Source organism: Vanacampus margaritifer, chromosome 15 (assembly GCF_051991255.1).
Source record: "Vanacampus margaritifer isolate UIUO_Vmar chromosome 15, RoL_Vmar_1.0, whole genome shotgun sequence".
Taxonomy (NCBI): domain Eukaryota; kingdom Metazoa; phylum Chordata; class Actinopteri; order Syngnathiformes; family Syngnathidae; genus Vanacampus; species Vanacampus margaritifer.
The window spans coordinates 12,922,578-12,938,426 of NC_135446.1; the positions used below are offsets into that span (position 1 = coordinate 12,922,578).

Consider the following 15,849-nt stretch of genomic DNA (forward strand, 5'->3'; position numbering starts at 1 on the left):
CGAGCGGGTGCATTTATGCATTCTGCCAGTCAGGATTTACATTAATTATGTCATTTGTTCTGTCTGCTTATGAGCTGGAGGAAAAAACAACATGTGACTGATTGAAACACCGTTACACTCAATATTAAGGAATGGTCCAGAAAAAAAAAAAAAAAGGAATGGTCCAATGGGTTTGGTGTGCAAGTGTAGTGAAGAACTTTCCCTAGTTAGGAACGCCACGTTATACATTTTTTGTTTGTTTTTGTTATGCATGTAAATTAGGATTTTTTTTTGCAATTATTATTCTGTTAACATCTGTTAAAGACATGTTCCATGGAAACGTCCTTGCGAGGCATGTTGCAACTGTCTTACGGTTGAATTCCTCGCGGCAACAACGCGAGCATATTTCGCATCATTAGTCGCCGTTCAACGCGCCCGCAGAGACTTAATGTGAAGCCTAAGCGTGAATCAAAAATAATCACGGCGCGGCGCCGCAGAGAAATACAACTTACTGGCATCGCTCAGGTTTTCGCAGGTGATCGTTCAATCGGACTCGAGTGCCGGGGCTCAGCGAGGCGGGGGGAAAATTGCCTATTTCAAAAAGCCATCTATTTCCTCGCGAGCACCCACGGCATGAAAGCAAATGACGTGTTGGTGTGAGGAGGGAGAAGGGTGGGGGTGGGGGTGGGGTTGGAGTACAGTGCGATCATGCTGTGATGGAAGAAGGGTGTATTATACCGTCAATTGCGGAGAGCAGGACTCGCGAGTGGTCGTAGGCGATCACGTTGGCGTAGCGGTTCTTTGGTTTGTTCACCTCCAAGTTGGAGTGCTCCCAGGTGAACTGCTGCCCGGGGTCGATGGACTGTGGCGGGAGAACAACACCGGATGCCAGACAGTGAGCGAGTATCAAATCCCCAAAAAATAAAAAATCCAATGTGTGACATTAGCGGCTTTGTTGAAGCTATATCACGGCTCACCTCGTACTCCTGGGAAAACTTGAGGTTGTCGTTGGCTTTCAAGTGCTCCAGATGCTCCGCCAGGTCCATGACAGGGATTGGGGGGTGGTTCGCCATACCTGTCAATCAGAGGGAATTGCGGGTCAGTCATCTGCAGATGCTTTCCTTTTGGGATTTCAACAACACAACAAAACCCACCCCGCACCAAAAAAAAAAAAAATCTGAACCCAAGCGCAAGCAAACTGATTAGATAAGCACGAGCAGTGTGAAGGTGGAAGATTTGATCGAGTTAGGCTAGTTTTGTGTGCCATGCTTGAATGGAGACGACATGGAGGCCAATGGGAAGCCGGCGTACACGTCTCCGTATGGAGAGACAAGGGCTGTTATTCCCGTACAAAAGCTAGCTTGGGACGTTAGCATGAGAAGGGAAATATGTTAATAGAGAGAGTTCTACTTTGGAGGGATGATTGATGTTCACCGCCTGTCATTTTCCCGCCTCCCGCCATGACACGGCGTTAACACCAAAGCGGATTAGATGGGGATAGGAGGCTAGGCGGGAAAGAAGTGGGAAGGGGAATATAATTCATGGCAAATGTGTAATTGAGGCCAACTAACTTGACAAATGGAGGCTACTTGGGTGACCGGACGAGCGCGCACCTGTGGAGGAAATGGTCGTTAAATACCGGCGTCATAGCAGCCAAGTGAAGTGTGTTGTGTGCATAGCCCTGTTTACACCAAGCAGTGCAAAATTACTGATGCCGGCATATTTGTGCTACTTTAAACCAAACGTCACTTCTTGGTGGAAACATGGCGCAAAGACAGTGAAATGATTTGCGTGTCTGCTCGATGGGTTAATTATTAGTGACGTCATGCTAGACGCTAGATTGGCATAAGCAGTAACTATCATAGCAGCACAAATCAGACATGGACGTTTACGGTACGGTAAACCCTCCGGATTCGTGGGGGACCAAACGCCGGTCATTCCACGCATCAACGGGGGTTCACCGTAACGCAAAGAAGACAAAACTTTCCGCTCAAAGTTGCCCGACCTTGACGCGCTGACAGTCGAATGGGGCTCATACACTCTTACCACAATGGGACTAGAAAACTGCTCTCGAGCCCCCCGGCCGATGTCGTGCAACACGAACGCCGGTGCTCAATCCCTCCTCGACTTCATTCGAGTCGCCGGCACAAGTGGGCATTAGCTAATGGAAGCAGGGCCTCATTTTCCACTCTCACATCTCTCTGAAAGGGTGTTTCTATCGCAGCTTGCTACTTAAAACCCATTTCCACCACCGGGTGACAATGAAAGCACCATTTCCGTCGGTCGCTCAAGCATCCTTAAAGATGAAAACGCCCAATGAGGGGTGGCAGCCGCGTAAAGGGAGGGAAAGAGGTGGTCTTGTATTGTGATGCAGTGCTAGTAAAAGTATGTCCTGTACTTTTTGGAGCGGCGAGAAAGGCTGCTTGGTCCAGAAGGAGACTTGAATAGTGGGTGGACGGGATCACTCGGAGCCAAAAGAAAAAAAAAAAGTGCAACAACCAGTAATGGTCTGAAGAGCTTTCATAAATATGCATCATCTCTTTTCCCCAAATGAGCCTGCAGGGATAATTCATCATCCTTTCATACGAGCTGATGTGGAAGATGGCGCTTTGATAAAGCAACATTATGCTGTGGCTCGTGCGTCCCAAAGCAGCCGGTGCCAGAGAAAGTCTTCCCGGTTGATAAATGGGCACCGGATGCTTCCAAGCATGAGCCAAAACACGACATCAGAGGAAATGTGTCTAATTTGCATTTGCCGTAAACTGGTTGGCCAAAGTTGAAGCACCGCATGGCGCTGGTCTGAGATCTCCAACCCGGGCCACTGCCACCAAACTGTCAAGGCTGCACTTCCATCTCACTGTCTAACAAGCATCAGTTTGGACCCCCGCCTTTAAAACCCTTCCATTCGCTAAGGATCTGTTCACCGTCTCTGGTAAATTACAAACAGTCTTAAAAGGAACGCCGACTGTAATGACAATTTGCTCCATATGATTTATTTGGTTGTTGCTAACATAACATCACGAGATTCATTTTTCAAAAATCATTTCCAGTTTGATACATTTTGTAGAAACTTTATTTGTACATACGCCGCCATTGTAGTTTACGTCGCAACCCTCCCGACCGCATTTTTTTTCTTTCAGGAATGCTACGAGGCTTACCTCGTTTTCTTTATTCCCGTTTGGCTTTGCCCGGCAGAGAGCGAGCAGCCATTATGCGTCACTACGCGACGTGAACAACATGGCGGCGTATGTACAAATAAAGTTTCTACAAAATGTATTAAACTGTAAATGATTTTTGAAAAATGAATCTCATAGTCTTAATGGTTTCCTAAACAGCCTTAATGTTCTTTTTTTTTTCTTCTTCTTTTTTTCTGGAGAGCAGTATTGTTCATTTGGTAATTTTACTGATTTGATGGTCTTTCATGTTACAGGAACATTTAAACGTTCTAAATCTAAACCAATGTGCTAAACCAAGGTGCGACAAGAAAGACCATCAAGGCTGTTTAGAGAACCATTAAGACTGTTTTGAGAATGTTTAGGAAATGCTGCAACACCGAACGAACCCTGACGTGAAATTAGCATTCGTTAGCATTGCAAATACTAGGATACAAGCTCAAAACCATAATATTGGATCCCTACATTGTTCCAGTTCCATTCAGAGGCCTCCCTTTTCCTGGACGACAACATTTTCCTAAACCTTTAACGTGAGGCCTCCACTCGAATAGGGTATGCCCGGAATAACCTCTCAGCATTCAGGAGGCATCCTTAGCCAATTTTAGAGCTTCTCGGCCTACATCGAAGGGTGAGGCCTGAGACAACACACTTGCATCCGAGACCTTGTACTCGCACTGACTAGCCAGATTTCCTCCTTAACGGTTGGTGTTCTTAGTATGCAGGAGGCACTCTTCGTTGATGCGGGAATCACCAAGACTAATCCCTCCAAGATTCTCGCTCTGAATCAGTTTGGTCGCTGATTTCCTGGGAAGCAAATTCCACTGCTTGCATCCAGTGATCGTATGTGAAGGTATGTAAATGAAGAGCATCATTGCGACACTCAAATGACGCCGGTGGCTTCATCGGACGAGCACTCACCAGGCGTCTGAAAGTTGAGGCGGCGAAGCTCAACGGGGTCGGTCGGGTGATGCAAGGGCATCTCCTTGCTGTTGGGGAGGCTACCTTTCCTCGCTTCCGATTCAGCTCTTTTCCTGCAGCGGGGAACGGTCCAGTTTTATTCGCGTAGTGACAACAAAAACAACGCTTGGTCTAATAATGACCGTGTTGGGACGAGGAGACACACAACGCATCTGTGAAGCATTACTTTGATTTAGTTCGGTGCTTAATTCTGAGGCTGCTCAGCAAGTTTTGACTTCTTTGGTTCGCTTACCTGTCGGGTTTGCTGTTCCATCGGTCGGCAAGAAGGGAAATATCGAAACAAATATTAGCTTGTAAGAGTTTTGGCTCCATAAAGTGAGATAAACAAGTTAACAAAAAGTGATACCAATCATATCTCAGTTTTGGCTTTTTAGTGACGACTCATTTCAGAGCTAGTGCTCTGTTCTGCACCCGCAGGCTCCATTTAAAAAAAAAAAATAGAGAGGGCCAGGTGCAAGCAAGATTCGAACGTTGGAGCGTTTTCAACTGATTGCTTCTTGTTCAAGCATAAAAGTCATCTCCTGGCTTCTAATTGCAGTCTTTGTCTTTTCCTGCAATTAGCCCCTTATTGATGAATCAGGATGGGGTAGGGATGCAAATGCTATATGTATTCATATTTCTCAGTAACATTTGATACAGTATTCATAAATGGGGGCTTAAGTCACATGACTTGAGTCAGATTTGCCAATTTGAAGGACATTCTCGGCTAAAACGTACAAAAAACTTGAAGTATATGTCTTGCCTGTTTCTGTTTAAAAATGGGCATTTTCAAGATAGAGTGGCATTTTTTATTTGTTTTTGAAAAAAATGATTTTGTTTTTGTGAAGTGCAATGCAAACCTGTCAACCCACCTTGTGGAGCAATTATGGAGGGATCATCTTTGATGATTAATATTGCACTTATTGCAGAGAATGTGAATGGCAACATTCAAGTTTTGCAAGATAAGCGACACAATAACGGTGACATCCAACCTAATCATAACTATATATACCAAATCAGCAAGATTGTATGATGAGACTTGTGACATAGCCCAAGTAATGACTAGAATTGTTTGAAATGTATTGCTAACTCGATTTTGTTAATTTTTGTGACTTACCGTAAAAATTCTGTGCATAACGCACTTGTGTAAAAAAACTAAAACAAATCACCCTTAAAAATCAGTTTTTTGTTTTTTGAGAGAATAATAAAAGAATAAAGATTCGAAACCCCAACAAAGTTTAAATGCTTTGAATCCAGGTTAAAAACTTTCAACACATTTTTAAGTTTTAAGTTTTTGAAAACCTTGTTCTTGCACTCTTCTAGTAATTTTAGTAAGATATTTTTTTTAGTTCCTTAAATTGTTTTTAAATCTCTTTTTGTAACTTTTTTTTTTACATGTACTTTTAATAACAGTATTTGAAGCATATCGGATAATTTAGTGACGGGTAAATGAAGCTTCATGAAACACTTGCAACTATTTTCTTCTTCCTCTAGATGGTGCTCTTGGTTTAAATATAAAGGCTAGTACAATGGAAATGGACTAAATTTCCACTGCATCTTTAAGCCAAGAGTGCCATCTAGAGGAGTAAAAAAATGTTGCAAGTGCTTCATGAAGCTTCATAGTTACGTTGTGTATGAAATGCGCTATAAATCAGTGATTATTTATTTATTTAACAACGCAGAAGTACTGCCTAGAATCAGGGGTGGGCAAACTCAGTCCTCGAGGGCCAGAGTCCTGCAGGTTTTGGATGTTTCCCTTCTCCAACAGAGCTGATATATGATCAGATCATCAGCAAACTCTGCATACACCTGATAATAAACCTGTTGAATGGAATCAGCTGAGGACCGAGTTTGCCCACCACTGGCCTACATGCTGGTTAATGTCTAAACAATAAAAAAAATGTTTGTTTCTTATTAAGCCCCCTGCAACTGCCCCCACCTCCCCTGTTGGCCCTCATTTCGGTATTAACAAAAAAAAAAATGTTATGGGATTTTACAGTACTTATGACTTGCACATACAGTAGGTGACTCAATTCTCCTACACTAATGCCGCACTTCCCTAAAAAGAAAAAAGCTTGAAGCTGTTATGCGGAACTGCCTAACGTCACACTCAATCTCGTGTGGTTTCATCGTCGCACTCACCTCTTGTACAGCAGGATGGCAATGACGATGCATATGATGAAAACCACGGCGAGGACGGGGCCCACTACCCAGATGAGACCCTCCTCCTCGTCAATGATCGGCTGGGGGTCGATGTCGGCCGAAACCACCGGGTCGGAGTACGGGCTGGTGGCGTACATGAGCTGAAAAGATGACATTGTACAGTTTGAGGTATTCAGAAACGCAATATTTTTTTTTAAAGGCTCGAGCCACATGAATTCCACCAAGCAACAAGTGACTGGGGAAAATGAGCAACAGTGACGTTCACAGACACAGACAGGAAATATGTATACATGGAGCCCATTGTTAACCAAAATAGCAGCAGAATTATTTGTGCAGTTTCAAAGATGATCTTGGCTAAGTGGAGACTCTTTCTTCCATTTTTCCAGCCGACTCTGACATACGACCGCTGTGCGTATTTTTCATAACACTTATAATCTGTAATAACAGAAGCGACGCTATTATTTCCATGCAAAGTCTCCAAAGATGACCAATCAAAATCATCTCCCCTACTTGATTGAGCTATTTCATACTCCAGCAGGAGATAAAAGAAAAAAAAGTGCCCTCTGGATAGAAAATACACACTTAAAGAGAGCAAAAATGGAGCTCTTTCTCTGCGAGTCATTATCATTTTACCTGCATTCAGGGTGAGCGGAAAAGGTGTAAGATGCAGGAAGTATACACACCCCCTCAAACTCATCCCATCCATCATCTTGCCTACTTAATCACGCCGCTTTTCTTGCACTTTCGTTCGCATACACGCACACACTCGTACACGCTCGCGCGCTTCGGCTGCAGCTGAGGAGATAAGGCAGACGGGACGTAATTAAAGAGACGCCCCGTTATCGAGGTGGTCTTGTAATCAGCTCTGGTCTTACGGGGGCTTCTCGCCCTCGGGCTTCTCAAGTTTTGCAAATCTTAGAAGGGCTCAAATTAAGACGTCTAACCGGGAGCAAACGGCAGCCCACTCTATGCGTCTATTGACTGAGAGGAGAACATTAAGACCACCTGGTTGGACCTTCACATTAAAAAAAAAATTCTGATGGATATTAAGACCGGTGGCTCCAGCTCACCTGTGACCTTAATGAGGATAAGCATAGAGCAACGTACAACAATAGTTGGGATTACAATTTTTCTGGTCACTTGTTGCTAGGCAGAGTTCAGCACAGTTTAGACACACACTGCTATATGGTTGATCTGCATTAAACATAAAAAGATCAAACATCTCACATTGTCGGATATGTCCAGAGCGGCAAGCACAAAGAAGATGTATTCCTGGCCGTTTTGCAGCTGCTTGTTTTCAAAGTCGCCGTAGAACTTGCCGTCGCCCAGCGTGAATTCTTTGGGCAGGTCTCGGAAGTAGGCGGCGATGTACGCCTTGGGCTCCGCCTGCCTGCGGAGCCGGAGGCCTCTGCTTGTGCGGTTTATCTCCTTCAGCAGCTACAGCGTGTGTAGGAGCAAAAGAGACACATGATAAGATGTGGGAGCGTGCTGCAGCAAACACATGAAAACCACAACAAACCATATCTGCCTGTCAAGATTTCATTTTTTTTTTTCTCTTTCTTGTGCACCAGCTGAAAACGGCGATAGCGGAAGGCAGAGCAGTGAAAGATCGGACTTATCTCTTCATTTTGTAGGAAAAAGAAACATATTAAACAGTGCAACGGTATCAACAGTCAATTCAAATAGCAATTATGTCTCATCATTATTTAACGCTCCGTTATGTAAATGAAAGAGATGAAACACGCAACTTATCGACACAATGTGCGTTAAATTGAGGTGAAATAAGGTGTGTACAGTAAATGGCGCAAAATACAAAATTGTATGATATTTGCAAAGAAAGAGTGCACAAGTTATAAATTCATACAATATTTTATGTATGGGAGTGTATTTGAAAATTTTAAAATATATAGCAAAAAGAAGAAAACAGATTTTTGACATTTGAAAAACACATTCCTCAATTTTTTTTAAATAGGTTGATTTGATCAGAACAAAATGCATTTAATTGAAAATCATATATAATCATAAAATATCACATTAACAATATAGCATTTCCCCTTAAAATTGCATACAATAAATGGCAATTTTTGATTTTTCTAATTTCAAGTTGCTGATTGTAAAAAATGGCCACAGGAGGACGACTTCAAAATAAAATCTCACAACGGTCCGCTCGCTCATCACGTCACTCACGTCTGCTACAAGCTAGACAAGCAACTGTGGTTTTCTTAACTCATTCACTCCCAGCCATTTTCACTGAAGCAACCCCCTTGCTGGATTTTGACTGATTTTGCAAGGCCCACAGAATATTGTGTTCTATTACTATAAAAACAAAACAAAAGATAGATTAGTCTCTTCTTTCATCAGGAAAAAAAGTATATTTGTATCTGGCTCCGTTTTTGCAGCAATTAGCATTAGAATATAGCTAAGTTTCATCATTATTCACAAACCTGTTGAAAACACTGGGAAAAAGAGCTTTGTTGCAACATGGCCCTGGCTGATCTCTTATACTCTGCTGCCACCTTCTGGCCATTTTTTGTAATAACTACCATTGCTTTAAGCCACCTCTTCAGGTCAGAAGCTGCACCAAAGCCTTCTCTATGCTCTAGCATAGAATAAAAAAAAAAAAAAAAAAAAATAAATAAAATAAAATAGAATAAAATACATTTTGGGACCATGGCAATATTTAAAATAGAACATGTTTATATGTTTTTGGGAGCAAATGAGTTAATATGGATACATACAGTATGTATGTGGCTTTTATTTATTTTTTATTAAATATATATATACCAATTCATTTTATGCATGGAAATTGCCTTGTGCTAAAGTCCACTTACTCGGTTAGGATGCTAATTATGCAAATCACGCCCGTCAAGTCGTTGTAGATTCACATCTGTGACTCATGTGCACGGATCATCAGCGTGCATGTGTGTGAACAATGCATGCGCCTGTCATTCAGATTACACTGTGTGTGTGTGCGTGTTTTGCTCTGTTTTGGCTGCGGGGCTGTTGGTGCCGCCGATAATGTCTTCAATCATCTCTGCTGTCAACAGCGACGGAATCTAGTTGCCCTTGGGAAAAGTTGTGAAAAGGTGAGTGCCAGTATTGACAAACAAATAAATTCTGACAGCGCGGCGACTTTTTTGGGCAATCGGTCAAGGCTTCAGACACGAGGCCCCGAGGCTCGAGCTGTAAAAGCCAATGCCAGATGGAACGGAGCGCGCGCTCGCTTTCAGCCTTCCCGCCGCATGATATATCCTCATGCTGCAGTGAAAATACGAGGCACGGCTTTGGAATCTTGTAGTGAAGCTCTCCAAATGACTAAATGGGCTAAATATAAAAGTTAGCGAGTATGTTGCGCATCCGTAGCCCCGGCTCGGAATGGAGGATGGCTGCGGGCTCTTCAGGTAATTGAAACGGCTGCAAAGAGGACGAGGGGGATTGGCTTTTGCAGTGCACTTGAACGGCTACTTCATGTCCTCGTTTGCATGCCAACGCTTCTGAAAAGAAATGTGTGCGTCAAAGTCGCCTACCTCCTCTAAATTCATCTCGTCGGGATTGTCCCAGGGTTTGATGAACTTGCCGCTGCGTTGTTTCTTCAAGGGCACCACCACGATGTAATACGCCCTGGAGAAGACAAAACGTCTGGATCGGATCAGATGGCAAAAGTTCACTAAATTGAGTAACCAATGATCATCCAAAAGTGAAAAAAAAAAAAATCCCATATACATTGCAGATGTACGGTATCTCATTTTTAACTCATTTACTAAATTTGCTACTCGTTTACTGAGGACATCCCTTGTGTTATGTTGAATTTGCTTTCTAAAACCTGATTAAACACCTGTAAGTGCATTGGTGCCTTGAGTGTTTTGTTATTTGAAATATGAGCCGTCACTTCATCAAAAAGTCAATATAGTTAACGAAAACTAACAAAATAAAATTTTAAATTGAAAAAAACATTTTCGTTAAAAATGTGCAAATTCTTACAAAGAAATAAAAAGAAAACAAAGAACCTACATCTTACATAAAAAAATTAACCCAAATTAACTACAGTTATAGCAAATTATTAGCATAAAATTTTTTATTTCTGTATTGCTGTACGTTCGTACAGAAGAATGAAGGTCAAAAAGTTGTATAGTCTATATATATATATATAAAAAAAAAACTAAAACTAATACCAAAACCAATCAAAACTAAAGTAGAACAAACCCTTTTTGAAAATAATAATAATAATAATGATAAAAACAAACCCACTCTAAAAATGAATTGAAACTAACTGGAACAAAAAAAACCACCAAAAGTCAAAACAAAATAAAAATAATAATGAAAACCCCCTAGTGCTTCACACCCCTACCCCTCGATGACAACAGTACACTTCACAACGTCCGCAATCAATTCACATTGTTTTCCTTGCAGCGGAAGGACAATATCAGTTGGTGGCAGTAATGCACCATTAATGGCACACCTTTCGTTGGGCAGTTTTGTCCATTTATCTTTAGGCGTTCAGAATGTTTAAAGCAGGGGTATCAAACTCATATTAGCTCAAGGGCCACATGGCGGAAAATATATTACCAAGCGGGCCAGATCGCTAAAATCATGGTATATAACTTAAAAACAATTGCTGTCAATTATACGCAGATTTTCGCTATTTGTGGGCCAGCCCTACATTACGGGGCTCAACTCTAATTATATTGTTACATAAAATAACATGAATGCAAATGGAACGCAGCAACACTTTGCCTGTATGAGTTCCAGACGTGTTGTAGCTACCTGTTTTGCATATATATTGTTCCCAGAATGCATTGTGTGGCGCTGTTAAAGAAGTTGTAAGGACATTCATTAATCCTTGTCTCCTTGTCATATGTGTTTATGTTACCAGTAATTGAATTGGTGTCGTATTTAACACATTTATGTCTGTCTATGATTTTATTATTATTATTTTTTTAAACAAAACATTAGTTGGTGTGTAAAAAAATGACATCCAGGGCAATTCCATGTACAAGTTGCATTGCTCATCTGAGGGTTGCTTGTAAAATTACGAATTTATATGTTTTGATTGTGGCCATCTGATTAATTGGTCTGACTACTAATTTTTGTTTACTTTACAAAATCATATCGCGGGCCATATTAAATCCCTTTAAGGGACTAATCCGGCCCACGGGCCGTATGTTTGAAACCCCTGGTTTAGAGTAGCTGCAAATGCTTTCTGGATACATTGTACACTTCATACGAAACTAATGTTCAAACAGAACTAGCATGGGATAGAGTGCGCCAACTGCATTGAGCGTAATCATGAGAAGCCAACACAGGTTTGAAGAGTCGGGATGTGCTGTCAACCTTCCTGCCTTTGAATGGCAATAAGAGACTTTGCTGGGCTTAGAGGCTCGTAATGACTCCATTGATGTTGCTCTGAAACACCGACGAAACGTAAATCTGCATCTCCCGCGCGGCAACTACTCACCGCACTTTTTCCGACGTCTGCACCGAAGGGAGCTCCACTGTCACCATGCCGTCCGAGTTGGTCTTGCCGATCAGGTAGGGCTTAGTGCGGAGGATGTCCGGCGCCGTCATGGTGGCCACGCGGTGCTGCAGGCCGCCAGCGCTGTTGCCGCGATTGGTCAGCAGGAAAGAGTACTGTGTCTCCGGCTGAAGCCCCGTGATCAGCTTCTGTGCCAGCTTGCCGTCCACCTCCACGCTTTGCCCGTCGTCATACAGGATCTGGATGAAAAGAAGGAAATGTTTCATGTACCGTGTCATCTTAGGCCCCATTTTAAAATACTGACGACTTATTTATTCACTAGGGCAGTGGTTCTTAACCTCATTGGAGGTACTGAACCCCGCTAATTTCCTATGCACATTCACCGAACCTTTATCGATGATTTTGTTCAAATTCAAGACATAGGTATAGGGTGTACTGGTGAGAAAAATGAACAAGGAGAAGTAGCCTTTTCATCAAATTTGGCTCTCTTCACCTTGAATTTAGAAAGCATTGTGTTCTTGTGTTCTCCATTTACATGCATCTTAAGGAAATGTTTCTTTAGTTTTACTAGATAACTAGTTGGGTTGGACTAGAATTGCTCAACTTGGCATTGCAAATCTTGCAGTTAGGATGCTGACTCCCATCATGCAACTCAACTCTTCATCTGACCACTTTCTAAAAAATAAACTAAAAACCACACGATGTACCATCACAACAGTCACAAGTCGACTACTGAGCGCAACAAATTGCCTGCAGCACAGATAGGCCAAGCAATGTAGCGTGCAACACACCCATGGTTTTACCAGCACAGATCACTCACCGTAAAAGGCTGAGCGGCGTTGTAGGTGTCGGGGATCTCCCACGTCAGCAGCACGGACGATTTCATAGCAGCTCTCACATGGAAATTTTTTGCAAACACTGCTAAAAGAAAGGGGGGAGCAGCTGATTTAGACACGCGACATCGTCTTGTTGCTTACCGCCATGCTAGGACTTACCTTCAGAACACCCCCAAAAGCAGACTACCGTACCCTACACACTGTCCTCTTACCTTAACACCGACTTTTACATGTAATGACTGACTTTTAAGACACAAACACATGGGAGGTAATAAATATCTCAAAGGGTATGATGACTACATCCTAATACCTTCTTGTGGTTACGTTCTGCCTTTTGGAGCTTGTTAGCTGCACGGGGGGACATTGCAAGCAAGAGCTAAGATGGCTGAGGGACTGGTCATACCTTGATCCAAAGGCTGTGTCCTGATTTGGACACTTGGGCTATAGGGACCAGAACCCTTGCTGGTGAAGGCACACATTTTAATATCGTAAGTGGTATCTGCCTTAAGGCCGTCCAAGACCACTGTGGATTCGGGGGCGGTGATGAAGAGTTCCGAGGGACTGCGCGGGCTGTTGATGTCCTTGTACTGCAAGGCGTACTTGACGATCTGGCCGTTTCGCTCGGCCAGCAGCACCTCTTGCCAGCTGACCTGAATGGTGGCCGTGGTGGCGGCGTCGGCCGTGATCCACTGCGGGTAGCCGCTCGGTACGTCCTCGTTAGTGGTCACCTCCTTGACCGTCTCTTCTCCGAAGCCCACCTTGTTGCGCGCTGAAAGCCGGAACGTGTACGAGGCGCCCTTATGGATCTCTCTGGTAGTGTAGTGGTTGTCCCGCTCGGGGAACTCAATGACTGTCAACGGTTCCAGGTCTTTGCGGCCGAAGCGGAGGCGGTAACCTTGCAGGGGCCCGTGAGTGACTGCTGGGGGATGCCACTGGAGGAGAGCAGTGCCCATGTTGGTGGTACTGACCATTAGCCGAGGTTTATCAGGAACTAAGGCGAGATCATTAAAGAGAGGAGCAATGTTACTAAGTACATGTACAGTACATAAATCATGACAAACACGATGATGGGTGGAACGGTATATTATGGTACCCTATTTGTGCTTTGTATCAAATTACACATAATGAAACGTGACTTTCGGCATACCATCAAAACCCTGCGACATCACGCACGAGTAAACGTACCTGCACCAGTGGTCGTAACCAGTTTGGGCTTGCTGCGTGCGCCGTCGCCCTTTGTAGTGTAAGCCGCCACGGTAACGGAATACGTGGTCTCGGCCTGCAGCTCTGAGATGACCATTTCCTGTAGAGACGCAGGACTTCAATGACATGCAGACGATCCAAGGGTTTTTTAACAACATGTACACAGAACAGGCACATTCTCGCAGCTGGAGGCATGCTTCAGTGGACAAGGATAGGGATGGCTGGGTCTAAATTATTATATATTGATAGACTGGTTATTAATAAACTGCAAAAAAAAGGCACATGCCATTCATGCTGAGGACGACAGTGGGAGGGAGGCAAGACTCAAATTTGGTTGGACTACTTACATGATCGGTTGAATCATCATATTCCCACTGATAAGGTTTAGGGAAAGAGACAACACATGAAGCCAATAATCATTAAAAACTGTTGCAGTTGCTCAGCTAAGTCATATGATTTATAATCCCATACATTGTACGTGATGGTAAAGGGGATAAAGCAAAGACTATTTGGTTTGGTGTAGGAGGTTGTGCATACCTGGGCATCATCAATCAGGATATCCTTGATGACGGGCTGTCCTGTGGGCTCCCCATTAAGCATCCTGACATAGTGCACCTGGTACCCCCGGATCTGCCCATGTTGCTTGGTGGGCATCGGCGAGCGCCAGATGACTTTAATTGACGACGAGTTGACAGCTTCCACCTCGACTTTACGAGGTGGCCCACTAGGAACTGGGGGGACACCATGGGATAGAACGGGGAAAAAAAAAGGTCAACATAACAGTTAACCCCTTCACTCCCGGTTTAGAATCTTCTTCCGTCGTGCAAAATTAGTGACCCCCCACCAAAAAATTGAAAATCACAAAATTGCAGCGACAATATTTCAACAATGGCAAAAGGGGGTAAAAATAACAGCAAAAATAGGTCTGGCAACTGACCTAATCTTGAAACATTAAAAATGGGAAGAGTGGGAAAAACATGTGGAGCCAAAAGAGTGGCTTCAAGTGGATCAAAGCTTGAAGCGCAACAAGAATTTTTGGCTATGAAGCAAGCAAAAAATATATGATAATCAAAATGATTCTACCACATCACAGTTGAAAAATGTTAAAAAAAAGGCCTTTTGTTAAAAAAAAGAAAATAAAAATTCAAAAATCCCACTGTCCAAGCTTCAAGATTTTGACAGATGGGACTGGAAGTTCAAAGCTGTACCATGTGTTGAAATTGAGCCAAAAATGTTGGAAAAAAGTTGATCAAAAGTCCAAAGAGTCTTGTTAGAAGTAGGCGGAAGGGATTGTTAGTAACTGTTGTCATGGCGAGGCTTTGGAATTGGCGAACACATACCGTCCTCCTCTGTGCGGACCAGTTGCGCCGTACTTTCTGGCCCCGCTCCGGCGTCCGTATGAGCGGTGACTGTCACGTGGTACTCTGTCCATTTTTCCAAGTGTTCCAAAATATACTGTGAGCTCTCCGGGGGGATGTCCAGGATCCGTCGCGTGGAGGTGTCCTCGCCTTCGGTGGCGGCGTACTGGATGCTGTATCGCGTTATGATCCCATTCTGTGATTCCGTCGGGGGCGCCTGCCAACTTACCAGGATGCTCGTGGAAGTGGGACTAGAACACCTGACTTCCGTGGGCGGGCCAGAGGGTTCTGCTCGGTGTAATGTCAACCCAGTTGTTGTTTGGCGAAGCCATTGTTTGTTTTCATTTTGGATTTGATTGTGGTGATGATTGTAGAAATATCCAATGAGAGGGGGGAAAAAGGAAAATAAAGGAAGATGAGGACAAAGCACAATGAAAGATGGAAATGAACCAAAAAACACAAAATGTAACACAAAACTGATGATGAATGGAGGGTGTTGGTTGGAAAGAGGACAGCTGTGCCTTGTGTAAACTACCGACATACACCTCACCTATCCCTTAACTGTTTAACAACAATCATCTATGATCTTCTTGGTCAATGCAAATTTGGCAAGCAGTTACCATCAATCCAAAAACATAAAGGTTGATGCGTTCAATGGGTTTGTAAAGGAGAAAACTGCATTCGTCACCAACCTTTCCGAAGCCTGT

At 43.3% G+C, this 15,849-nt stretch overlaps 1 protein-coding gene across 6 annotated transcripts in view; it reads right to left on the reverse strand.

The window, feature by feature from the left end:
* Positions 1-15,849, reverse strand: part of ptprda (protein tyrosine phosphatase receptor type Da) — a 254,753-nt gene that overhangs the window by 12,246 nt on the left and 226,658 nt on the right. For 2 of the 6 annotated variants that reach the window (XM_077544510.1, XM_077544511.1), the window contains 15 exons: positions 15,125-15,430; positions 14,322-14,515; positions 14,132-14,158; positions 13,767-13,884; positions 12,985-13,572; positions 12,566-12,666; positions 11,728-11,984; positions 9,800-9,893; positions 7,500-7,709; positions 6,252-6,412; positions 4,363-4,383; positions 4,071-4,183; positions 1,551-1,592; positions 957-1,054; positions 718-841 (listed from right to left, as the gene is read on the reverse strand). In XM_077544510.1, the coding sequence (XP_077400636.1) occupies positions 718-841; positions 957-1,054; positions 1,551-1,592; positions 4,071-4,183; positions 4,363-4,383; positions 6,252-6,412; positions 7,500-7,709; positions 9,800-9,893; positions 11,728-11,984; positions 12,566-12,666; positions 12,985-13,572; positions 13,767-13,884; positions 14,132-14,158; positions 14,322-14,515; positions 15,125-15,430 (2,454 nt within the window). The remainder of the gene's footprint in view (positions 1-717; positions 842-956; positions 1,055-1,550; positions 1,593-4,070; positions 4,184-4,362; positions 4,384-6,251; positions 6,413-7,499; positions 7,710-9,799; positions 9,894-11,727; positions 11,985-12,565; positions 12,667-12,984; positions 13,573-13,766; positions 13,885-14,131; positions 14,159-14,321; positions 14,516-15,124; positions 15,431-15,849) is intronic. The other 4 variants (XM_077544512.1, XM_077544513.1, XM_077544514.1 and 1 more) reach the window with 4 other exon arrangements.